This window comes from Doryrhamphus excisus, linkage group LG9, assembly GCF_037039965.1.
Source record: "Doryrhamphus excisus strain RoL-2023G ecotype Guam linkage group LG9, RoL_Dexc_Guam_v1.1, whole genome shotgun sequence".
NCBI classification, from domain to species: Eukaryota; Metazoa; Chordata; class Actinopteri; order Syngnathiformes; family Syngnathidae; genus Doryrhamphus; species Doryrhamphus excisus.
In genome coordinates, this window is record NC_136365.1 from 14,976,763 (window position 1) to 15,003,747 (window position 26,985).

General features: G+C 42.1%; 1 protein-coding gene across 3 annotated transcripts in view; it reads left to right on the forward strand.

Annotated features, from left to right (window-relative positions):
• The window catches only part of doc2g (double C2-like domains, gamma), a 64,425-nt gene that overhangs the window by 27,505 nt on the left and 9,935 nt on the right, over positions 1-26,985 (forward strand). The window contains exons 1-8 of one of the 3 annotated variants that reach the window (XM_058065468.2): positions 6,707-7,074; positions 10,603-11,008; positions 11,396-11,475; positions 12,137-12,211; positions 15,603-15,712; positions 23,682-23,733; positions 24,501-24,557; positions 24,947-25,071. In XM_058065468.2, the coding sequence (XP_057921451.1) occupies positions 10,621-11,008; positions 11,396-11,475; positions 12,137-12,211; positions 15,603-15,712; positions 23,682-23,733; positions 24,501-24,557; positions 24,947-25,071 (887 nt within the window). In that variant the 5' untranslated portion in view covers positions 6,707-7,074; positions 10,603-10,620. Of the gene's footprint in view, positions 1-6,706; positions 7,075-10,602; positions 11,009-11,395; positions 11,476-12,136; positions 12,212-15,602; positions 15,713-23,681; positions 23,809-24,500; positions 24,558-24,946; positions 25,072-26,985 lie in introns of those variants that run through there. The other 2 variants (XM_058065448.2, XM_058065458.2) reach the window with 2 other exon arrangements.

Consider the following 26,985-nt stretch of genomic DNA (forward strand, 5'->3'; position numbering starts at 1 on the left):
CGTTGTTCCTCCGATAGACTTATTGATGCACGTGTGAGGTCGTGGTGACATTTTGTAACATTTTTAGTTAGTGGTGTGCCACAAGATTTTTCCAATGTAAAAAAACGTGCCGTGGCTCAAAAAAGGTTGAAAAACACTGCTGTAAACAACCACAATCTGATGTGAGAGAGCATACTGTGTTGATAATAAATGGACACCAAGGTAAAAATGTGTACCTTTCAAAGGTTCAGGTATGTTCCCAAGTGTAATAAATTCCTTTTAATGCCTATTGTGCTTTTTCCCACCATTTCTAACCTATAAATGTTGTTACAATATTGTATTCTTGTGTTAAACGATGCCAAAGCGTCAGATAATGAGGATTGCGCATTTGGAATTGAGCGCTGAAAGATGTTGGATGGCTCTACATGCTAGATTTTACAGAATTTTTTCTAACAGAGTTTTACCCAAGTCAATCCAGACTTCCTTATATGGGCTGCAGATTGCCTGCGGTAAACACAGACCTACATATCCACAAGTCCTTGGGAGTTTGACCAATCTCAGCAGAATGGATGTGCCTACATAGAGGAGGGCGGAGTGGAGGGTGGAGTAAATTAAGCTGACCGTTTGGGGCGGAAGGTAAGAAATCCATGGAAACACTGCAGAAAGAGGCATAGAATCTGGAAGAGCGAGAAAGCTGTTATTGTGTGTAGCTGCTCTATAGGTGTCCACAATTCAATACTACGCACCAAAAATTAGCATAATAGGTCCCCCTTAAAAGTGAAAATAGTTTTTTTTTCTGTGGTGTATGCTACAAAATAAATGTTGTGTATCAGCCATTGACATTCAAGCCACCACCGTGCCACAAATATTTACACATCGCACGCTCCAAGCACTACACAAGATATTATCAAGCCATGTACTTTCTTTTGCAATTTTTTTTACCCCAGTCAGGCTGTAGACATTTTCAAGGAGGGGATGCAACATATGTTTCACCTTTTGTGATATTTATAATTCTGTTAAAGAATTGGTCTGTCTCCGTCCTCTAAATCTCCCTAGGGCAGTGTTTCAGAATTATTTACTTCCATGCCCTCCAAGGGGATAGAAATGTTTTCACCTGATCATACAGTATTTATGAATTGATCTGTACAAACCACTGTATGAGTTACTGGAAACAGTATCATTCAAGCATGAATAAAGACACCCCTGCCAACTTTAAATACATTTTAGGAGTATAGTCCCTCTGCGAGTGTAATCCTGCTAACTTAACACAATGTCAGTTTTACCAGTGATATAAATAATGGTGCAAACCCACATTGTCAACCCTGTGGATTTTGCAGAGGCATTGTTGATAATGGATCAGAACAGTTAGAGCAGAGAAAAAATGACCCAAAATGGCTAGCATCAAAAAAAAATGTAACCACTGTTGTAACGCATGATTCTTAGCATGTTCTCTATCCAAATTTTCTTTTTTTAATAACATATTTGCAGTGTTCTCACAGGGTCAATGCTATTGCTCTATCCAGAAGTTAATTGACCTTTTGTGGGGTTGCAGTGACCTACAACCTATAGCGACTTCTTGTTAAAGCCCACTAAACACACAAATACAACATAGAACTTGTTTAAAAATGTGTTTTTGTTTCAAAGGGAGCATAACTTGCTCTATTTGTAGACAATTTTACTGCCCAGCACGCCATTGAGTATGACACCAATTACATTACCACTCTCAGTCCGCACACAAATGACACCCAACGGAGAAGCATATTCATAAAATAAACATAAGCAAAATCTTCACAGTTTTGATCTAATAGGCTCACAAGTCTAAGCATGCATCAAAGAGAATTGAAGTTTTCTCCCAGTTGCTTCAAGAAGGCACTTTCAATTAGTAAAAGATGCAGACGAATGTGTTTCAAGCGCAAGTGGAGAACATTGGCATAATTTTGATCTATATCATAAAGTGTATACAAATTCCCACTCTGTGCAAAGCCAAATGATAAAAATTCCAGTTGCATGAGAGCCACACCGCCTGCAAATGGGGGGTTACTTAATCTCTGAGTTAATGGTTTGCAAAGAGGCAGGGGAGGCTGCGGTCGTAGTCTTAATGAAAAACCTGCACTGCATTGTGCCTTGGTAATAGGAGGAGTTTATCTTGCCATGCAGAGGGACGCCATGAATGCTCTTCCACAAATTGATTGTACCCTCTCCTCCCTGCCTACCACTCTCCTTCTGCTTCATTCCAGATGTTTATTATTTTGATGGTACTCATGAAGATTGTAAAGACAATAATCATGTGAGTCGTTTATGAGGAATTTAGTTTCTCCGTCACTGAGGTGGGTTTTATCGTTATTTCCTAATAATGCCAACTCACCATATCCACATTTTATGGGCCTTTGTCCCTGTACATCTGATCATTTCCTCTGATTCTAAAGACACCTGTTTTTTTCCTGGCTTCTGTCTAAAAGATCCAGCTGACAGGCAAGCTAATGTTCATCACTGAGAGAGATATACCTCAGGGTGATTGCCGAGCCTTCATTCTTTGGATGTAATTGATTGGATTTCTTCTTCAAGCCCAGCCTGAACCACACAGGCCTGCCTCAATCTGGTACTCTGGTGCTCCTAAGCACACAATTAGGCATATGAAATGCATCATTGATATTTTAACATCATTGACAAACATATTCTCGAGAAATGAAACATAAAACATTTAGCATTACATTACATTAAATGTAAACAGATTTTAAAATGAGGGTCAATGCGGCCAACCCCACAGCGGTACGCTTTAAAACAAGAAAGCTCAGTTGAGAGCTCAGTGTGGGAGTTTTGCTGGCCAAAACATAACCTCTTCCTTCGCAGTTTGCACTAAAATTAGGTCACAAGAAAGTTTGCCTACTGAGTTTTGGTTACATTATTTACTTATTGACTTGTCTGGCTGTGTATCCAGAACATTTAGTGCAGTGGTTCTAAATTACTTTCTGTCATGTCTGTCAGGGAAAAAAATCCCCACCGAATTGAAACTTTTATTTATTTAGCTGTACAAGCCACTGTCTGAGTTACTGGCACCACCAGCATTTTGCATTCAATCCCACGATTGTCAAAATAATTATTAAAATGAGCTAACATCTGCAACAACATGAAATCCTGACTAAAATGTATTAACTCCTACTGAGGATAAGAAGTACAGAAAATGGATGGATAGACGTTTATTACCTCAATAGCTCAACAGAGAATAAAGTGAAAATGATTCATAGGGATGTGCAACTTCATACACTTGGTTACTTGTCAGGTTCAGCACTTTGTTGCTTTTCAAAAAGTTGTATATAACAGTCTCACTCATGATGTCATGCCAAACTCATCACACAGCAACTTAACACTCAAAAAGTATACCCAAGAAACATACAAACAAGTATGAATACAAAAAAATATATATTTTACCGTTTTAATGAGGCTGACGGCGGTCGAGTGGTTAGCACGCAGACCTCACAGCTAGGAGACCACGGTTCAATTCCACCCTTGGCCACATTTCTGTGTGGAGTTTGCATGTTCCTGTGCATGCGTGGGTTTTCTCCGGGTACTCCGGTTTCCTCCCACATTCCAAAAAACATGCTAGGTTAATTGGCGACTCCAAATTGTCCATAGGTATGAATGTGAGTGTGAATGGTTGTTTGTCTATATGTGCCCTGTGATTGGCTGGCGACCCGCCTCTCGCACGAAGACAGCTGGGATAGGTTTTTAAATGATTATTGTATTGTTGTATTTCTGAAGTAAAGAACAAGTATAGGATAAACTGGTGATAAACTGTGCATCGCAAGGTTTGGTGTTGGATATGTGATCCTCGATGGCGAAATTTGACTGTAGAGGTACTGTAGCCTTCCATAGACTAACCAACTTGTCATGTGTCTGAGGCAGAGAGCACAGTTTCCTAAAACGTGAAGAACATCTGAGAGTTTTTGTGGTCAGCAGGTCAACTGCGTGCGCTCTGCCTCGACAGTGAGCAGAGGAAGTGTTCACCTTTTCATTTTCACACAGCAGCAGAGGGTAAAGACCCTAAGAGGATTGTGTTATCTATAGTTTTTTTCTCTGGAAAATCAAAGAAGTCCTGCAAGGTCAACATCAGAATGCTTTTTTATTCATTCCGACAAATAAAGTATCACTTTTTGGTCATTACCTTCAGTAAATTCAATGTTTCTTATGATATATGCGGCCTTCTTATACAGTGCATCCGGAAAGTATTCACAGCGATTCACTTTTTCTACATTTTGTCATGTTACAGCCTCAAACTGTATTAAATTAATCTCTTACCTCAAAATTCTACACAAAATACTCCATTATGACAATGTGAAAAAGTTTTTTTTGACTTTTTTTGACTTTATTAAAAATAGAAAACAAAAAAATCACATTTACATAAGTATTCACAGCCTTTGCCATGAAGCTCAAAATTGAGCTCAGGTGCATCTTTTTTCCACTGATCATCCTTGAGATCTTTCTACAGCTTAATTGGAGTCCACCTGCAGTAAATTCAGTTGATTGGACATGATTTGGAAATATAATAACTGTCTATATAAGGTCCCACAGTTGACTGTGCATGTCAGAGCACAAACACCAAGCATGAAGTCAAAAGAACTGTCTGTAGACCTGCGAGACAGGATTGTCTTGAGGCACAAATCTGGGGAAGGATACAGAAAAATTTCTGCTGCTTTGAAGGTCCCAATGAGCACAGTGGCCTCCATTATTCGTAAATGGAAGATGTTTGGAACCACCAGGACTCTTCCTAGAGCTTTTAGACCTTCCTAGAGCAGTTTAGACCTTCTAAACTGAGCGATCGGGGAAGAAGGGCCTTAGTCAGGGAGGTGACCAAGGCCCCGATGGTCACTCTGTCAGAGCTCCAGCGTTCCTCTGTGGAGAGAGGAGAGCCTTCCAGAAGGACAACCATCTCTGCAGCAATCCACCAATCAGGCCTGTATGGTAGAGTGGCCAGACGAAAGCCATCAGACCAGAGAATTTTGTTTCTCATGGTCTGAGAGTCATTCAGGTGCTTTTTGGCAAATTCCAGACGGGCTGCCTCCTTTTACTAAGGAGTGGCTTTCGTCTGGCCACTCTACCATACAGGCCTGATTGGTGGATTGCTGCAGAGATGGTTGTCCTTCTGGAAGGCTCTCCTCTCTCCACAGAGGAACGCTGGAGCTCTGACAGAGTGACCATCGGGGCCTTGGTCACCTCCCTGACTAAGGCCCTTCTTCCCCGATCGCTCAGTTTAGAAGGCCGGCCAGCTCTAGGAAGAGTCCTGGTGGTTCCAAACGTCTTCCATTTACGAATAATGGAGGCCACTGTGCTCATTGGGACCTTCAAAGCAGCAGACATTTTTCTGTATCCTTCCCCAGATTTGTGCCTCAAGACAATCCTGTCTCGCAGGTCTACAGACAGTTCTTTTGACTTCATGCTTGGTGTTTGTGCTCTGACATGCACAGTCAACTGTGGGACCTTATATAGACAGTTATTATATTTCCAAATCATGTCCAATCAACTGAATTTACTGCAGGTGGACTCCAATTAAGCTGTAGAAAGATCTCAAGGATGATCAGTGGAAAAAAGATGCACCTGAGCTCAATTTTGAGCTTCATGGCAAAGGCTGTGAATACTTATGTAAATGTGATTTTTTTGTTTTCTATTTTTAATAAATTAAAAAAAAGTAAAAAAAAAAAACTTTTTCACATTGTCATAATGGAGTATTTTGTGTAGAATTTTGAGGTAAGAGATTAATTTAATACAATTTGGAATGAGGCTGTAACATGACAAAATGTAGAAAAAGTGAAGCGCTGTGAATACTTTGCGGATGCACTGTATATGGTAGAATTGTGAGTTGTCAACTTAATGGTCGGGAACTAAAGTAAATCAAGCAAATTTGCTGCAGTCAAACACCTGCATAATTAAGTCAGATTTACTAGAAAAATGCTTCCTCTACAGAGTAAGAATGTCAACGTCTGTGGTTATAGTATAGATGTAGAACTGCATAGTATGATATTGTTACACCTCTTATGTATGGTCACTAAAATGTCCCCTTTTTTCTAACCTGGCTTAGTTTACATAACATAGGACTTGAGGAACCTTTTTCACACTCTGGGGAGGAAACATCAGAATGAAGACGCTGACAAGTTTTCAGTTGGGGGTCCATTGCCTCATTCACCTCGACAAGTCAGACAAAAGAAAAACTCATCGTTTCCATATTTTTCGACAGCTTTGTTTCTCTTTCAGTTGTCAGGTTGTCAAGAATGTGTTGCAAAAGTTTTGACATGTTTTTCTCTGTTTAATTCATATTTCATTGCACTTCAAGCTTTCTTTTCTCTTCTCTTACCGTGCATTGTTATTGGTGGAAAGATTGACTTCATTATGTAGGTTGATGCTTCCTGTTACTTACACACACACACACACACATACACAAACACACACACCTGTTTTGCACAAGTCAGTCAACAACATGTTGATTTTAATTTCCGTTCCTTCAGCGGGTAAGATCTTCTTCCATCCCGCAACAATATTGTCTGTTTTGTCTGCTGTGGGTGTGTCCCCCACCACCATGTATTTGTCTCACTGCATATTTGTTTGGGCTGTTGATGTGTGTGTGTGTGTGTGTGTGTGCGTGCGTGTCCCCCCCCCCCATCTACCTCTGTCTTGCTCTGCCTGTTGGTCCATCTGTCTCTCTTTTTCTCGCACACATACACATACTCTCTCTCTCTTTCGCTCATTTCGCGCTTGCACACATCCAGCACCACACACACACACACACACACACACACACACACACACAATTTTCCTGGGTTTCCTTCAACCTTCTCACCACTGAGAAAGTGAGTGTACCGTGGATGACATGCACAGTCTACACTCGACTGATGAGGATTTTAAGTGGATACGTCACAAATAAGAAGACGTGGAAGAGGGAGGGACGGAGAAGAAGAGAGCAAGGCATGAACAGAGAAAGAGAGAGAGAGACAGGAATATATTGACTCAAAGCTGGTCTTCATGGTCCTTAGTGTGTATGTGTATGAGAGGCAGGCGTGAGAGCAGTTGAGATGGAGTACTGGCACAGATGAAGACTGCCACTGGGTACGTATTTCGGCGGCTGTGTGTGTCTGCGTATGTCTGAGGCTCCGAGCGAATGAGTTAGTGAGCCCCGTGCTTGCAAGTGCTCATTGATGTCATTGTAATAACCTAACTGTGATTTCAGGCTGTTGTTACATAAATGTGCTGTTAAATGATTGAGTGAGTTAGAGGAGCAAAAACTGGAGCATGGGGTCTTCATATTGATCCTGTGTTTTAAAGCACACATGTGTTTAAGTAAGTTAAAGGCAGATTCCAGTCCACTACGAAGTTGTGTCAATGACACAGACTAACTTCGATGTAAGAAGAAGATGCACAGTATGTACGACTTTACGTACACCAACGCTGACTGAATTGGCATGAACCTATAAGTCATATTAAAGTGTGTCTCAATTCAAACAGGGCGACATGAGAAGACAAAAAAATGTCACAGCTCAAACACAGAAGCAAGTAACTAAGCTGGTTGCCAGAAATGATTTATTCTTCAAGTCCCTTTTCCAAGCAAAATCAGTCAGTGTTCTTCCCTCGAAAGAGATAAATGACACAGATGAAATAATTGTCCCCTCTGGGATACTCTTGATATAAAGTTGTTTGTCCACCACATTGACCCTCACAGAGGCATTTTCTCTATGCTGACCACAGGTGACGGTTTTATTCAGAGGACGTCCTTACTTGGGCCAACAATGGTGTCTCCTCCTTTTTGTTTCATTTAGTTTATGAGAAAGGTTGAAGAGTTGACAATGCTGATGTAGAGCAGCCTTTCTCAGCATTACGGTCAGGACCAACAATGAGTCCCAGTTTGTTGAGTGAAATCATGTAAGCTTCTTATAGGGACATATTTTCTTGGCAATATATTATAGTGCTTTTAGCGAGTTTGGGTACCTCACATCACCTTTTGTATTGGACAGAAGAATATGTGGTGGGTTACATTATGATTTTTCAACGGCTATGCATTTCTCATTTCAATAAAAGTCTTGTTTGTTTCATATGAAGACAAGATTACAAGATGATTATACTGTTCATCGCTGCCCGACAGGGACTCCGACTTGCCCTTTTGTTACTTTGGGAGTCACTATGGGAACATTGCACCGCTGTTGCTCCGCTGCGTTGAGTCTAAACACTCTTTTTACGTCCTTATATCTTTCTGCAGTCAAGTGCAGATGAGGTAGCATGTCTTTTTGCAAATGGGAATCAGAAAGGAGACGTGAGGCAGTTGACGCGGCTCCTTAAAGGAATCCCTGTAAGTGTTACATGCAAGCGCGGATAAGCTCAATAGAAACAATGAAGCGATATTCAATATTTTAATTTTACCTCTGTATTTACTTGCCTACTGGGAAGCATGGTGGTGGTGCATGTGGTTAGTATGTCTGCCCCGCAGCCAGGTGGTTCTGGGTTCGAATCTGAGTTCAATGGGTTCCTCGGAGAGTCTAAATTACTATGAATGTAAGTGTGAATGATGTTTTATATTTGCTCTGTGATCCACTGGTGTCCAGTCCAGGGTGTACCCCACTTCTCGGCCAAAGTCAGCTAGTATAGGCTCCAGTTCACCTGTGACCTTGAATGAGATGCTCAATGTTGGCTGTCTTACTGATATTGTCCAGCAATTCATTACCACATTATGCTTTTTCTATTGGATGTATTTCACATTACTGTTTGTGCAAAACAGAAGAAATACTGCCATATGTAATAGAAGTTATAGAAAAAGTGTCAAAACACTGCCTGTGACTTTGAGTGAGTCTATCTGAGGTGTGATATCAGATTAGAAGTATTGACGGAAGACGCTTTACTCCTCACTCACATAATCGGCGCTTTTTGTTATGTTTCCGCATGACTGCTTAGACTTCAGTTGTGGTTGTTCTTATTTTCATGTAGTTTCTTGTTTTGTGCTTTAATTTTGTTTTTCTGTTTCCTGTACCTATTATTATATGTAAGAGCAAAATCTGAAATTAAAACTTGGAATAATGAGCTTGTTGCACTTTGGAGCAGGGTGCAGTGATTCATTCATTCATTCATTTTCTACCGCTTTTCCTTACGAGGGTTGCGGGGGCGCTGGAGCCTATCCCAGCTGTCTTTGGGCGAGAGGCGGGGTACACCCTGGACAGCCAATGACAGGGCACACATAGACAAACAACCATTCACACTCACATTCATACGTATTCATTCGTATGGACAATTTGGAGTCACCAATTAACCTAGCATGTTTTTGGAATGTGGGAGGAAACCGGAGTACCTGGAGAAAACCCACGCATGCACGGGGAGAACATGCAAACTCCACACAGAGATGGCCAAGGGTGGAATTGAACTCTGGTCTCCTAGCTGTGAGGTCTGCGCGCTAACCACTCGACCACCGTGCCGCCCGGTGCAGTGATTGTCACCAATATTATTATCGGCAGAAGAAAGTATACTGATATGATCCTATATCGGCTGATTATGTCGCACATTAGAAATTGCCACATGAAACTGGTTATGACACAGTAACAACAGTTGTGTATGTGATTATCATGAGAATATTCTGTACTAAATGAAGCGCTTTACTTAGATAACTTTAGATTAAAGCAGTTAGAACTACTTTTCAACCAAAAAAATACTTTTTAGGACACCACCACCAGGTAGCATATTATAGTAGTGGTTTAGAAGAACAGACTAGAACAGACTGAACAGATATGGTAAGTTGTCACAATTGAACGATAAACTATTGTAAACTATTGTACCTGAGGACTGGCATGCACTGCTTTCACGTACCATTGTCTGGCATTCATGAAATGTCTATGGTGTGCACACATAAACACAAGCCGTCTCAGAGAAGTGACTGACAGTTTTGAGTCATTGTGTGGTTACGATGGACTATACATCTAGCAAAACTTTGCCAATAACAACAACACCTAAAGCCTTATGAAACATGGGGTGTGTCCTGCAGCGTTGGAGCAGGAAGTCGGTGCAATATACAGTTTCGCACCCCCCGTGCAGACAGCACATGGAAGGGGTGAGTACATGAAGAAAACCTGCCTTCTTCGTCTTAATTGCTGTGAGGAAACTAGGAAATTTTGGCCTTTGGTTAATTGAGTCTGGACATGAACAGTTATTACGCTTCATTTAGAGGTAAACATGTTAATGACTCAGTTCGACTCGCTCTGAGTGGTATTATGTAAATATTGCTGAGGGGAGGCACCATTGAGTGCGAGAGGGAGAGAGTGTTGGAGAGTGAATCTACAGTCATACATTGGAATATTCATTCAAAGCACAGGCTTGGTGCGCTGACACAGTGTGAGTCACACTTGAAGTGGCAAAGGTTCTGGCAAATTCTATTTTGGCATTGGGAGCTCTGGATTTCATCAACGGATAAAAGCTGAGACATATTTCCGTCTTTTTTTGCCCCCTCCGGGTGCTTGGAAGATGTGCTGTGAATTTCAAGACTGTGACCGTTGTGGTACAAACGTACCCACTGTGAAAATGTGTGTGTTGTTTTGTCTCCTCTGGGGCACAGCCTCTTGTTGCTGTTTTTCATTTCTCTTCTTTGGTTTTTTTTGTTTCCAGTCCCATTCAACAGCCCACATGAGTGTCTCCAAACCACCACCGCCGCCGTCCACCTCTCACCTGACCATCCCTCCTTCCTCTTCCTCCACGCCCTCGTCATCCGCTTCCTCCCCCTCGGCCACACCCCACTCCTCGGCCCTGCCCCCTCCGTCGCCCGTCAAGATTTCTATGCAGGAGCACTTTGCTATCAACGTGTGCCCGGGCCCCATCCTCCCTATACCACAGATCTCAGATTTCTTCCCACGTTTCCACGACTACCCCTGCACGCCGCCACCTCCGCGGGAGAAGAAAATCCTCAAAGAGGAGACATTCAATGGGGACATGGGCGTAGGCTACAAGGATGGAGAGAAGCGAGCGGACAACTGCGGGGACCGAGAGGAAGTAGCTGACTCTGATGATGACGACAGTGAGTTTCTTAAGAGTTTGCATGTGTTTTCATTTATATGGAAATTAAAGAGCATTGCAGCGGAAAAATAAGCAGCTCCAAAACTTTAAAATGGAGAGTCATCTTTTCTCGACCAGCACAACAAACGTATATTCACAGTATAATTGGAAAGTAAAGTGTATGTATCAGTATAAGCGCCCCAGGTGATTTATTGTACAAAACTGCAACATTCACGCTTTATACAGTATCTCTGCTCATTGTGCAAACAGTAATCAGACATGATGGGTCAATTCATATTAGGCAGCGCCATGTTCTTCGTCTAATGTGACTCAGAGCTTTTGAGTGCTTCTGTGTGGCTGAGTGCGTCTGAGTACAGCCAGCAATTCTTGTTGTCTTTGTTCCTTTCAGCCTATTTGGGGACACTGGAGTTCACCCTGCTCTTTGATCAGGAGAACAACTGCCTTCACTGTACCATTCACAAGGCAAAGGTAACCACAACTTTTATGTCCTCCCGTCCAGTGATTCTCAGCTGGTGGGTCGGGTCATGTGGCCATTCATTGTGGGTCTCAGACAGCTTTAAAAAAACACATTAAAATATGCAATGTAAAAATGATGTCAGACTTGTTTTGTATACATGCAGTTATCATGTTCCTCTTCATTTCCTGAATTAATTCCTCTAAAATGCCCTATAGACACATAATTAATTGTATGAATGTTTAAATAGATGACATAGGCTATTTAAAAAGAGCAATAAACAACAGAAAACAAAAAAAACAAAAATGGCAGGAGAGTTAATGACCGTTGGACAATGTGAGAGCCAGGTTAAGACCGTTTGAGAATCCATAGCCAATTATGGATGCATCTTCATCCTCTTCTCTAAACTGCAAAGTGTTTGATACCAGGATGCCAGCATCACATATTGTCACATGTTCTTAATTATGTAAATCCCTCTGAATAAGTCTCTAGAGGACAGCACAATTGTGTCGAGGGGAGTGACGAGCAGTGGCACGAAATGGAAATACCCACCAGCACAATTGGGATGTTTGACCCTGTTGTTTGTGTGTAGTATTTGAAGGCATGATGATGTCACACTTGCCAATACAGTACAGTACGCTATCTTTGTGTGTGTGTGTGTGTATGTGTCTACAGGGACTGAAAGCCATGGACTCCAATGGGCTGGCTGATCCATACGTCAAGCTTCATCTTCTGCCAGGGGCTAGCAAGGTCACTGCTCTAACCCTCAACTCAGTGTCTATTAACGTAACACGCTACAAGACCAGACACTCGAACCCCAACGTGTGAGGTTGCACATCACACACACAAAACCTGACACGTGTTATTTCACTTTTTTTTTTTTTATATCATATCTGTCTTCTCTGTGAAAAGGTGAGAACACACTTGCCAAAGCATCACATGGCAGCCAGCTAATTTAGCGTGTCGTCTCGAACTGCCGAGCAGAGAATGTCGTGGTGGGTTTGCGCTTATTGCACCTCAATTCAATACGTGGCTTTATCGAGCACAAACACGTTCTGCTCTGCTGCACTGCTCTTGTTTTGTCTCCAGCTCAAGCTGGCGGGAAGATAAGGCATGCCACAACCACAGCCCTGTGCTTTTGGCAACCTGTTGTCGACCATTTTGGCTCAACATGGATAGGAAGTGAGACTATGATAAGCGAGAGGGAGCAAGCTGAGCCATTATAGGTCGAATGAGGCAACTCCAGTGAGGTATAAAGTGCCAAATACAACGAGGTCCCGGGCATCTTTGTCCTCCAGCCCTCCTGTATGTCTGCTCTCCCATTGTTCTGAGTCTCCGTGCGCACTTCCCACCTCTCGTGCTGTCTCCGTCTCACCACATTGCTGTGACCTTCTTTGACCTTGAAATACCAACAACGTGAGGCGAGAAGGGAGAGCGAGGAAAGGGGGGAGCGTAAACGAAAAGATGCGGGTGGGGGCACATTATGGGGAGGACAGCAGCAGGTGGTTGTCATGGAAACAGGGAGGATTGTTACACGGCTCACGTCAACAGGCATGTATTGATGAGGGTAGAGCATTGGGTGGGAGGGACACGGCGAATGCGTCAATGAGGAGGCAAGTACCCATGGCCCGTCATTAGTTAAATATCCACCCGGCGGTGGATGCATCTTGACAAGTGGCAGTGCGCGCACGCTGAAGTGAGGATGACGGACACGTACCTACTCATGCCTACATTGAGATGCCACGTGTGAAGAATGGAGTTGACAGGTCATCCAGAGCAGAGGCATATGGTTTCTCCACCTCACAGTTTACCTCCCTCACTTCTTTCACCAATGTTCTTAAAGCGAGCACAGCATCCTCTCAAGTACAACCCTGCTTTGACACAGTTCAGCACGCCACACTAAATGACGATGAGACATGTGATTCGCCACCCTTTCACATTCACAAGTCCAAGATGTATGGAAACACAGCCACAGCCTGTTCCATCCTCATCTGTAGGAAGTAGTGACTGAGAGAGAAAAGTGGAATAAGTAGATGGATGCATGCAGACAGATGGCGGTAAAGGAAGAAGAATGTGATGGGCAGATGGAGGGATGAGAATAAAACATTTAGCAACATAGTTTAAAAGACCGGTGGTGACAAAGGCACAGACACAAGGAACAAGGAACAATGACTAATAGCATAAAGTGATGCTACAGTATGTAAAGCAGGACGCACATCCACCTACAAAAAGTACTTTTTTTCAAATCAAAGTCAAAACTGTGAATACAGATGGTACAGCAATGAGTAGAGTTCACAAGTGGACTGTGCAGACAGAACATTTGGATGTGAGCACAAAAAGAGACAGAGACAAAGAAGATGTCAGGGTGGTTCAGCGTCCGGTCCCGAGGCTCTCCCAACAGGCCGACTGAGAGGAGGAAGGGATGAAAGATAGGGTGTTTATCTTGGGCGCCACAGCCATAAGCAGGAGAATGTGATGGAATAGCATACTGACTTTTTCTTGAGTGGTCAGAGGGCTAGCAATTTGGGGAATTGAGTATCACAGTGTACAACATCTCTGTTTAAATAACTGCACAGTCTGTACCAGATGAAATGTATTGATATTTGCTTCTTAGGAGCGTTTTATTAAGTTTAGTCGCCCACACAAGGACAGAGGATTTAGCCGAGGTGCAGATGTTTCTTTTCCACACGTCACTTTTTTTTTTACTTCATACAAGAGTATTATAAGCTGAAAGCATAGGAACCCTATTGGTTTTGATTAACAGGCCGATGATGTGGAAACTTGAACTGCCTAAATGTTCAGGAACATGGTTAGTACTTCAGTAGTTCAGCCAATATCAAATGAGCCTGCATGTGCTTTGCTTTTTCTTTGGCTTCAAGAAGAAGTTGAAGATTAATGGCTAGAAAATTGCATTAAAGGAAAACTGCCACAATTATTTGCATTTTTTGCGCGTTCTAAAGATACACGAACAGGTAAAAAAAGGCAGCTCATTCCTGCATGTAATGGTATACACCTGTGCCGACTACAAAGGCATATGGTTTTATATACATGCTGTGACCATGCAGTAATAGGTACATTCATGATAACATCTAATACTTACAGTCATTTTCTGGAACTTCCTTCTGCTGCAGCTGAGTCTGTAGTGAATCTAGCGCAAGCCGGCTAGTAGCTTATGCCAGTAATATAGTTCGATAGGCGTAACAGTGTTAATAATAGTAGCTCAGTTATATGCACGTCACATTATATGTAAACGGGGCATTGGTGCTGCTTTTTGGAGGCTTTTTCATAAGGCTTATTAGGCAGAATAAGTGGTTCCCATACGTGCATTGATGAGCTGTGTGTTTCTATCTGTTTATATATCAGTGGAAGAAAATGAATGAATGAATAGATATCTTTAGAATGCACAGAGAATACAAGGATAAATGCATTCATGTCACAATAAGGATTGTGGATGATGGTCAAGTTTTTTTTAACGTGATATGTACAGCATTTAGTACCAGTTATTAAAAGAGCACATCGTTTTCATGTTTATGTATTCATGATGAAAAACGGTGGTCCACTGTATTTATATTACAGACTGTTTAAATAAATTAATCATGTAGTTATAATAATAAAATCCAAAGCATTTCAAGTGATTTGCATAATTAGTGTTCAGCAAAATAGCAATGGAAAATACCTTTTTTCTGCGTTCCTGACATAAATTCAGCACTAAAATCCTCAACAGGATGAAAACATCCTGAAGGCAACCATAGGAAATGAGGCAGTGAGCGACGAGATGGGCTTGGTATTAGCAGCCTGTGTGCAGTTCAATCCTGGAAAGCTTTACATTTTCATTCCGATTGTGTCAGCTGCTGCGTTTGAGACTCATGTGCTTGTTTTGGACGCCTGGCTGGTGTTGATGGTCTGTCTCATTACATTGCAAGGGAGACAGATGGACAGGTGAGGTGTGGGAGGCCCCGTGCCCTCTCACGCTTACTCAACAGATGTCCAAGCTCTCTGCAGACACCAAGATAAATTATTCCCTCACACTTGTTTTTTTTTTTTAATAATCCCTTGTCCTTTTTTTTTTTTGCTGTGATCTGATTAATTTTTGGGCTCGCCCATGGTACATTCCTCTACTTACAATGCTTTCCCTCTATAGGCAAACAAGTTACGCACAAAGACCCTGAAGAACACACTAAACCCGATTTGGAATGAGACTCTGATTTATCATGGAATCACAGCGGCAGATATGACCACCAAAACACTCAGGTAGGCTCACAGTTTGAAATGTGACTGTTTGGCAATTAGCTGTGTTCCCAGGCGGACAAATGACTGGTTTTATGCAGAAGGGTGAGATTCTCTACAAACTGCCAGCGGCCATCTCGAGCTTTCCAATGGGATTTTCTGGGTAATTTATTATGGCAGCCGCCTGCTCCACTTGCTGCCACTCCTCAGGTGTGCAGAGATTCTCTCCATATGGAGGGACCGAGGTCAAGCTTTGCCATCTTGTCCCAAAAACCCCAAATGAGCTTGTGTCATCCTCAGACACTTTGCATCAGTCAGTGAACGCATACGCTGCATGCAATCGGTGGATTCGTAATAGCACTGGATGACTTTGTTTATCCTGAGGAAACACAAGTCCACACATACACGGTTAGCACATTCGTCTCCAGTGCACACACTAATGCACCCAGTCAGGTGTGTGTCCTCTTGTGTGGACGTCAAGGGCAATCAGTGGTCGGCCTGCACATGTATGGCTCCTCCTCTGGATGCAGCGACAATACAAAGACATACCCAAAACAAAGCAGACAAACGTTTGCTTGCTGTCCTCTAATTCTTGCCACTCGCACAGACACACACAGTCACACATGAGAACCCTCAAACTAAAGAAAAGCCATATGACCTCTATCCAAGGACACAGACACAGAACAGCATGGTGGCGCTGGGTAGTCAAAAATGGGAGGAGGAGGAGGGGAGGAGCATGTCCACTGTCATACGAGGGGTGATGAACAAAGTGAGCAGAGCGGGGGGGCAGCATGACTGATGACTAATGACAGATAAGGGGTTGTGGAAGGGGAAAGTAAGGATGCTATGACAGAGGAAGATGGAGAGAATATGACGCAAGCCGTGAATGAGGAAATCCGTTTAACTGAGGCACCAGTAAATGGGGATCCAACACAGAAAAGGATGACGGCAGTGATAAACAATTGAATGCAAATCTGCGGAAAGAGGGGAGGTGACAAACAGACAGAGATGCGAGATAGTGTTTCCTCCAACTCTCCCTGTGTGTGTTCATATGCCAGTGCCACAGCTCCGCCAATAAACAGACTTTGTTGTCATTATTCCACGCAAAGCACAGCAGTGTCAGCGAGTGGTGAAACAGAGGGGCATCCCCAGAGAGATGTTGACTCGCTGGCTTGTGCCCTGCTGCATTCTGCTCAGTTGCTCTCTGCTTATCGTACTGCAAAGGAACGCTGTGCTGTTTGATCCGCACGCTCTGTGAGCCAAACACTCTCCACGGACCCTCTGTACACTGTTGACCCTGCTGGGCTAATAACTGGTTTATGCTGGGCTGGAAACTGCAGAGTTCAACACCAGTTCCACCTCTTCATAATTCCATTTTGACTTTTCATTGTCTTGTTAAGAATCTAAACAATCAATAAAAACCTTTATAGCATATTTTAACAAATGTATTGGCTGCTGGAACACATACTTCACTTCCACCGCCTCCATTAAAAGGACACAGAGTGTGAAGTTGTTCTTTGCTCTTTTATATGAACAATATACGTATATGAACAAATACGTCAGTTTGATGATTATTTTGTGCATTAGTTGTGTTTAATATTAATATTTCATTTATATTGGTGTTCCAATCCCTGTAGTGAAACCCTATCACTATAGTGGGTCATTATCATTTGTTGCATGTGTTTTTGTACCTTGGATAAAGAGTAGAGGGCGGCATGGCGATCGAGTGGTTAGCGCACAGACCTCACAGCTAGGAGACCAGGGTTCAATTCTACCCTCTGCCATCTCTGTGTGGAGTTTGCATGTTCTCCCCGTGCATGCGTGGGTTTTTCTCCGGGTACTCCGGTTTCCTCCCACATTCCAGAAACATGCTAGGTTAATTGGCGACTCCAAATTGTCCATAGGTATGAATGTGAGTGTGAATGGTTGTTTGTCTATATGTGCCCTGTGATTGGCTGGCGACCAGTCCAGGGTGTACCCGGCCTCTCGCCCAAAGACAGCTGGGATAGGCTCCAGCACCCCCCGCGACCCTTGTGAGGAAAAGCGATAGAAAATGAATGAATTAATGAACAAAATTCAATCCATTCAAACAAACGGTTACTTTTGAGTAGAGTTTGCTGATGAGTAACCTGTTTTGTTTTGTTTTTAATGTGAAATTGAAGGCTTTTTTTATACTTTTGTTTGAACAGCGCAGTATTCATCAGTTTGCTCATACAGTGCATCCGGAAAGTATTCACAGCGCTTCACTTTTTCTACATTTTGTCATGTTACAGCCTCACAGCCTGAATTAAATGAATCTCTTACCTCAAAATTCTACACACAATACTCCATTATGACAATGTGAAAAAAGGTTTTTTTGACATGTTTTGTATTTATTAAAAATAGAAAACAAAAAATCACATTTACATAAGTATTCACAGCCTTTGCCATGAAGCTCAAAATTGAGCTCAGGTGCATCTTTTTTCCACTGATCATCCTTGAGATCTTTCTACAGCTTAATTGGAGTCCACCTGCAGTAAATTCAGTTGATTGGACATGATTTGGAAATATAATAACTGTCTATATAAGGTCCCACAGTTGACTGTGCATGTCAGAGCACAAACACCAAGCATGAAGTCAAAAGAACTGTCTGTAGACCTGCGAGACAGGATTGTCTTGAGGCACAAATCTGGGGAAGGATACAGAAACATTTCTGCTGCTTTGAAGGTCCCAATGAGCACAGTGGCCTCCGTTATTCGTAAATGGAAGACGTTTGGAACCACCAGGACTCTTCCTAGAGCTGGCTGGCCTTCTAAACTGAGCAATCGGGGAAGAAGGGCCTTAGTCAGGGAGGTGACCAAGGCCCCGATGGTCACTCTGTCAGAGCTCCAGCGTTCTTCTGTGGAGAGAGGAGAGCCTTCCAGAAGGACAACCATCTCTGCAGCAATCCACCAATCAGGCCTGTATGGTAGAGTGGCCAGACGAAAGCCACTCCTTAGTAAAAGGAACATGGCAACCCGTCTGGAATTTGCCAAAAAGCACCTGAATGACTCTCAGACCATGAGAAACAAAATTCTCTGGTCTGATGAGACAAAGATTGAACTCTTTGGTGTGAATGCCAGGCGCCATGTTTGGAGGAAACCAGGCACTGCTCATCACCAGGCCAATACCATCCCTACAGTGAAGCATGGTGGTGGCAGCATCATGCTGTGGGGATGTTTTTCAGCAGCAGGAACTGGCAGACTAGTCAGGATAGAAGGAAAATGAATGCAGCAATATATAGAGATATCCTGGATGAAAACCTGCTCCAGAGCGCTCTTGACCTCAGTAGACTGGTCATGTACCTTGACCATATAGACAGTAGACATTAGCACACAGCCAAGATCTCAAAAGATTGGCTTCAGAACCACTCTGTGAATGTCCTGGAGTGACCCAGCCAGAGTCCAGACTTGAATCCGATCGAACATCTCTGGAGAGATCTGAAAATGGCTGTGCACAGACGTCTCCCATCCAACCTGATGGAGCTTGAGACTTATTGCAAAGAAGAATGGGCAAAACTGCCTAAAGATAGGTGTGCTAAACTTGTGGGATCATATTCATAAAGACTTGAGGCTGTAATTGCTGCCAAAGGTGTATCAACAAAGTATTAAGCAAAGGCTGTGAATACTTATGTAAATGTGATTTTTTTGTTTTCTATTTTTAATAAATTCAAAACATGTCAAAAAAAAACTTTTTCACATTGTCATAATGGAGTATTTTGTGTAGAATTTTGAGGTAAGAGATTAATTTAATACAGTTTGGAATGAGGCTGTAACATGACAAAATGTAGAAAAAGTGAAGCGCTGTGAATACTTTCCGGATGCACTGTATGCCATGCAGCATTTACTGTATTTGTTCAAGTGAATTGAGGAAAGGGGTTATTTGAGGGAACAGTGTATACTGTATGTGACAGATTTGTCGTTTGTTTAGGTTGTTGTTGAAAAATAGCCCTGAATTCATGTCCCAGTCGTTTCTGAAGGTACACTTAGTATAGCAGATGCTGGAGGATTTATTAGGCCTCCATTAAGCCACTCTCATTACAAAATGTAGAAAAAGTGAAGCGCTGTGAATACTTTCCGGATGCACTGTATATTGTGCTAGGTTCTGGCAAAAGCACAAAACTGACTTTACCCATCAAGCTCCTCATATAAACATGTTCATGTAAGTTGGCAGAGACAGGAGGGTCCATCCTCTTTTTTTTTAAGGATGATCCAGCTGAGTAAACTAATTAATGTCCTCAGTGAAGACTTCATGGCTGGCCTCCCCCCCAGCCGTAATCCTTTAATTGATGCAGCCGTGCCGCCTGAGAGGCACAGGTCTTAATTGAAAAGTCTGACAAAATGACAGAGATGGTATAAATCTGACTTCTGATGAGCGGTTATTAGGAACTGAAGCCATACTCGTCACATTCTTACATATTGAGTCCCACTAAAAGTCATTTCTTTATGTAATGACTGAATAAAACTGATAGACATCTAAATATGAAGCAGAGCGACATTTTCCAAAAAGACCACATGATTACCAGATTAGATCCAAATGTCCTTTTATCTCCATCAGTCACAGCAGTCTGCCTCTTCATTGAGACACCTTTGGAATCGTTTTAGTGGAGCTGAAATAGTTCTCTTCACAGCCATTTTTGTGCATCTTATTGCGCAAGAAAAGTGTCTGAACTGCACATTCATGCACACTGCAGGTGATTTATGGCGGCTTATTTCCGGATTTTACTGAGTAATGGCGGTCAGGCTGCCAGTTAACGGAGGAGAAATGTAAAGGTGTTTTGAGTGTGTTTGGTCTTTCCTCTATTTCTTCTATCAGACTTGGTAATAGAGTCTTACTGTCTTCTGTCATGAGGAGACAGAGACAAATGTTAGACTTGATTTAGTATTGGATGCAGGCCTAGGCCAAAATTGACTAGATTAGATGTCTCAGGTGAGCGGTACAGTCAGGTGGTGATGTGGTCTGCATGGGGAGATCCAATACTTTGATCAAACTAAGATGCTTGAGAGAGGCTTCTGTTTTGAGTTGTGGCTTCTTTTTTTTAACAAAGAACTGACATTTATTGGTGATTTTTGGAGCTTTGAATTCTTCTGTTGTTTTTTTTTTGAGGATGTCTCTGTGGAACTTAAAAGAACTTATGTTCAAGTCTTCAAAACTAGAAGAAAAAAGCAGAAGGCGAAGAACATTTTATCTAATTTAAAAGAAAACATTAGCCCTTCTATATACCGTATTTATAGGTTGGCTGTTCCTGCGACTTATACTCCAGAGCGACTTATAAATGAAAAAAACTGTTTATGTTACATAAACACTGGACACTTTTTCTGTTCATATTTTTTGTGTAGCTGAATAACCATTGTTTTAGCATATCTTACACCTATTCAGCCTGTTCTCTATTCTTTTATTAATGTTAGAACTTGCCTTCCAAGACGACATAATGTCTGTTTTGGTCAAGTAGTTTGTAAAATAAATTACCCGCAAAAAATGCAACTTATGTATGTTTTTTTTCTACCTAATTATGCATTTTTGGCCTTGTGCGCCTTATACTCCGGAGCGACTTATATTCCAGAAAATACAATATTTGACTTGCAGGGAAACGCTTAGCGCGCAGACCTCACAGCTAGGAGACCAGGGCTCAATTCCACCCTTGGCCATCTCTGTGTGGAGCTTGTATCTTCTCCCCATGCATGCGTGTGTTTTCTCCGGGTACTCAGTTTTCCTCCCCCATTCCAAAAACATGCTAGGTTAATTGGCGACTCCAAATTGTCCATAGGTATGAATGTGAGTGTGAATGGTTGTTTGTCTATATGTGCCCTGTGATTGGCTGGCGACCAGTCCAGGGTGGACCCCGCCTCTCGCCCAAAGACAGCTGGGATAGGCTCCAGCACCCCCCGCGACCCTCGTGAGGAAAAAGCGGTAGAAAATGAATGAATGGATGAATGAAGGGAAACACTTAACCTAAAAGTAGAATTACTGCCACAGGGTTTTATTTTTAATGTCAGAAACAACAGCACAGTGATGAAAAGGTACATCTTACACATACATATTCTTTCAATGTTTGTACTGTTGTTCCTATGGAACATAGAAAAGCTTCCAAGTATAGTACACGCTGTTTTCTACCGCATAACCATCTAAAATGAAATACAGGAACAAATTTTTGGCAAATATTGGCAATCACTGTTTGTTATTGCATCCAAGGGTAGGTTCATTGTTAGCTTTGTGTCTTGAGTGTCCCAGTTGTGGAAATGAGAGGGAAATACATGTCTTGAACAATAGTAAAATCAAGGAAATGACAGCCACACGTGGCGCTCTCTTCAGCGGTCCATTGAAAAAGAGAGTAGTGAGTCATCATCATTGAACTGTTCTTGTAAAGAACCAATTCTTTGATTCATCTTTGATCGCTTCCCTTCATCCCGACATGTTTGCTCCAAATTTGGCGTCCTTAGCTGAACATATTCCAGGAGCATCTGCTTGGCTTTTTAGAGGGGCTTTATAGATGAAATATGCGGGAGTGAGGGTGCAAATAAACCGGATGAAAGATTTTCATGGAGGCACTTTGCCTGAAACATTTCACCACAACCTTCATTTCATCACCCCCGCCTCACCATACTACGTGTGTGTATGTGTGTGTGTGTGTGACGGAACCGAGGTGCATAAATCACCAGACAGCCATGGTCATGACTCATGAGTCAGAGTTATTCTGAGGCTTCTGGAGTTATTCTGTCAAACTTCCAAAAAGGAACAGGAAGAGGTGAAGGGGAAGGTACAGTACGCTTGTGTATGTGAAGAAGAGATGGAATACTTGGATGAATATGAAAGAACGAAGAGCTTGTTGAATGGAATTATAATGAGCTCATCCCAAATGGTATTTCATTCTAGAAAGTTGTATGAGTTCACTGAAATATTTGTAAATATTGAGATAGTAGCCTATGCTGTTTTACAGCGCCGGTATATTGGACTGCTTTCTAGCACCATTACATTCTGGTATGAACCACAACCATAATAATAATGATAATAATAATAATAAGCTTTTGTTTGTTTGTCGGCTGCAGCTGCATGGTGAAGGTGTTTAGGCCACACAGCTCAGAGACCCGGGTTCGATTCCCCCGTCTGGCATCACTGTGTGGAGTTTGTATGTTCTCCCCATGCGTGGCTTTTCTCGGGTTTTCTCATTTTTATGGTGATTCTCAGCAGATTATGACATAACAATCATGTTAATTTACACAAGACTGCCCCACACACCATGTTTCTCTACCCATGACTTGAAAGCTCACATGGGCAAAGATCTGCCGTTGTTTTTTTCTCACATGTGACCTACACAAAATGACATAACATAACCGTCATGTCTCAACCAAAAGCAAAGCAGAGCTGCAGTGCTGTCGGGTGCACAGATCATCACACATCATTACATGACCACCCTTCCTCAGAGGGCATCAGACCAAAGTGGATTTGATTTACTATTGTTAGTAGTTCCTTTTGGGGTTCCAGACCTTGGCCGGGAGTGAGGAGGAGCTCCGTCTGCTGATCTAAGGCTCAGGGCTATTTTTTTTTTCATTTTTATTTCAACATGCATCAAGCTGTTCTTACTAAACACTTTTCTCTGTCTTTACTCAGTCACTTAACTCATGTCTGAATACTACTGTGGAAGAGGGGGTGGCGGAGTTAATGGCTCATTTGCATGCGACAAGACAGCCCCGGCACAAAGAAACAGCAGGATAAACAGGGATGTTTAGTTGTTAGGTGCTGTCATTCTTCAATCATGAGTGTATTTTGACCGATGCATGTCATCCACATGTCATGAAGGGAATAAAAGCATAGTCTCTTTTGATGGAAATGTATCGATATTGTACAGCTCTAAACCGCTACACCACAAACCTTTCCCCCCTCAATGTTTACAACAAAAATCCTGCAGTACATTATGCCATTTTACTTACTAGTTTGCGTCTGCTCTGTGCTTCTGCTTGTGTTTTTTTTTGTGTAGGCTGTGTGTATGTGACATGGACAGACTGGGACGGAATGAATTCATCGGCGAGGTGAGAGTGGCTCTGAAGAAGCTCAGAGAGGGAGAGAACAAACGCTACAATATGGGTTTAGAGAGAATTGCACATGTATGTATGCTCAGCATGTATGCATTACTGTGTGTTGTATTTACCGCCATTCAAATGGAAGCTCACGTACTATGTATGACACATTCTCCAAACCTGACTAGGAAGTCCAAATTTTAAATTGACATACACTCAAAAGCGTAAAACATGTAAAAAGCTTGCTTGTTAATGAGAAATAGTGCAGAATATCTTGCACTCACAAAACATTTGTGGCAGTGATAACTAATTGCGATGATTTGTAGATATCAATACATAATTAACATAAGTCATTTATCCCCATAACAACACCCAAACAGAAGGCGTTCAAGGCGCTTCACAGTTCATATCAGAGCCACTCGATTAAATCACCAACCAAACGTTATCCAAGATTAATTTTAGCATCATGAATGACATCAGGGATGCAGGTTGGAAGAATATATCATATACAAGATACTAGCTTTACATGGACCACTGTTTGTACAGATATACGGAATTGGATACTGTTTTGGAGCAAAAATAGAAGAAAAAGCTCTCGGTGTGCTGCAGTGCCGGTCTGCAAATCAAAGCCGAAACAGTAATCACTGTAAAATGATCATACCTGAACACAGTGTCCATTAAAGCTCGGCACCATTAAACGCAGAATTTATATTATTACTGTAAGACTGAATATAATGTTTTGTGATCATCACTTTGTGTTCATGTTCCTGTTATTCTAGAATAAAGAATCGAACAATCAAGCTGTGGAGCAGGGAGCGCTTACTGCAGAGGAGGAGGTACAAGCGCTATCTTTTTATCAAATGTCATTCTCGCTCACATCTTTTCATCCTGTGCATAAGAAAGCTGCATGCCAGAGAAACTATGTGCACCCCATTTTAGGACAAATGTGTGATTTAGAATGTATCAATTCAGTATGGATCTATTCTGGTTGTTATCTAATCCCTTCTCATGATTTTAGAGACAAAGGCTGATAGCTTTTGGCACCAAGAGTCAGTAGAGGAGAGTCATGTTGCTAAGCCCAGACAGGGCTTTTAACCATACACTTTCATTTGAAATACTTTCATACAACACATTCTTAATGCTACATAGGAAACTGCAATTGTAAATCCTCTCTGGGAGAAGTGTCAACTCTCTTCTCTAAAAGATGTGTGTTGTCTGTGGGCAGCGTGGTCGTATCCTGGTGTCACTGTGCTATAACACAGAGAAGGGCTGCCTGCTGGTTGGAATCATACGCTGCGCCCATCTGGCCGCCATGGACTCGAACGGCTACTCTGACCCCTTTGTCAAAATGTGAGTCACATCAGCATCTTTTATGAACAAACCTGGTTTTCCCTAATGAACCTCATGTTTACAGTCAGAAATGGTCCTATTGTAGTGTCTGCAGTGTCTTGCATTATCATGTTTTAATCTGAACGTTATCACACTTCAAAAAGGCTCTTTACATGCACTCTGAAAATGAAACATTGATTCTAATTAAATTTATTTTGTCAACAGGTTCCACATAAGTGTGTTATGTTTTTTTAGAAACATATTTGCATTTCATCAATTAAAAAAATGCCCGCTGAGTGTGTAAGATAAAAAAACTGTTGTGGTTGCTGACATTCATGACTTATTTTAACATACAGGTTAAGGGGTGGGCTGCATGACGACCAAGTGGTTGGGTTTTCTCCGGGTACTCCGGTTTCCTTCCACATTCCAAAAACATGCTAGGTTAATTGGCGACTCCAAATTGTCCATAGGTATGAATGTGAGTGTGAATGGTTGTTTGTCTATAGTATGTGCCCTGTGATTGGCTGGCGACCAGTCCAGGGTGTACCACGCCTCTCGCACGAAGACAGCTGGGATAGGCTCCAGCACCCCCGGGACCCTAGTGAGGATAAGCGGTAGAAAATGAATGAAGGTTAAGGGGTTACATTAGGGTAGCATGTGTTTATTTTCCCACTCAGTCAGCTCAATTAGGATTGTACTAGAACAGTTTGGTAGTGATGCATACCAGCACTCGACACTGGTGCCGATGTACATGCTAGTAATTAGACCAAAAGACTAGTAGTAGGTATCGGTCCCTCATTTCGGTGCTAAATTGATGCAGACTCTGCCACCTGCTTGTTGCAGGTGGCATGCTTGAAGGGTACTTCAAAAACACTGTTTTTAACCTTTACTGCCGACGTTAACTAACATTCATTCATTCATTTTCTACCGCTTTTTCCTCACGAGGGTCACGGGGGTGCTGGAGCCTATCCCAGCTGTCTTTGGGCGAGAGGCGGGGTACACCCTAGGCTGGTCGCCAGCCAATCACAAGGCACATATAGACAAACAACCATTCACACTCACATTCATACCTATGGACAATTTGAGTGGCCAATTAACCTAGCATGTTTTTGGAATGTGGGAGGAAACCGGAGTACCCGGAGAAACGTTAACTAACAGTAGTGGCCTATTCCAATGCAGTAAACTTGTACGTGTTTCTCCATCATTATCCACACCAACACACAACACTTCCTCATTATCCACCAACGCCGAGTGAGGTGCGTTCACAGACAACAGAACTCTGAACATCAACATTACGACAAAGCACATCACCAGAACGCTGTATCATTAATCAATTGTAGTATATGTTTGTATTTATGTAAATATCAGCATGAATGCACTTAAAGTAATGTAAAAAAATAAGATTTTTTTTTCATATATATATTTTTGTTGGCACGTCCTAAAAAAGAGTCAATAAAACCATGATATCCAAATAAATCACCAACCAAATGTTATCCAAGATTAATTTTAGCATCATTAATTAGAACCTCACTTTTTGGACCATCTTGCGAGTTACCTTTAAATTCAACTGAGAACTTTTGGAAATGAATGGTAAGGGAAGTTTACAAAAATGGACATCAGTTCCAGACAGCAGATGCCCTCCTTCCTTGAAGTCATCTTCACCCCCTGAAGCAACATTTTCCCCACCCCTGCTGTCCATTTCATGAATAGTTTGCTTGTCCATAAAGATATCTGCTGGGAAAACATTGCATGTTCGACAAGGATGACTCGCCTCTGTTAGTCACAGTTAAGCTCGTTATTCAGTATATTCAGTCTAAAATGGAGAAGCGATGTATTGTTAGTACAAAAGGATCACTGTATTCTACCACTGAACATCTAGGGAAAAAAGTGAAGAAATAATCCTTCCTATCTCTATGGGCCAGCTTCCCGTGTTGC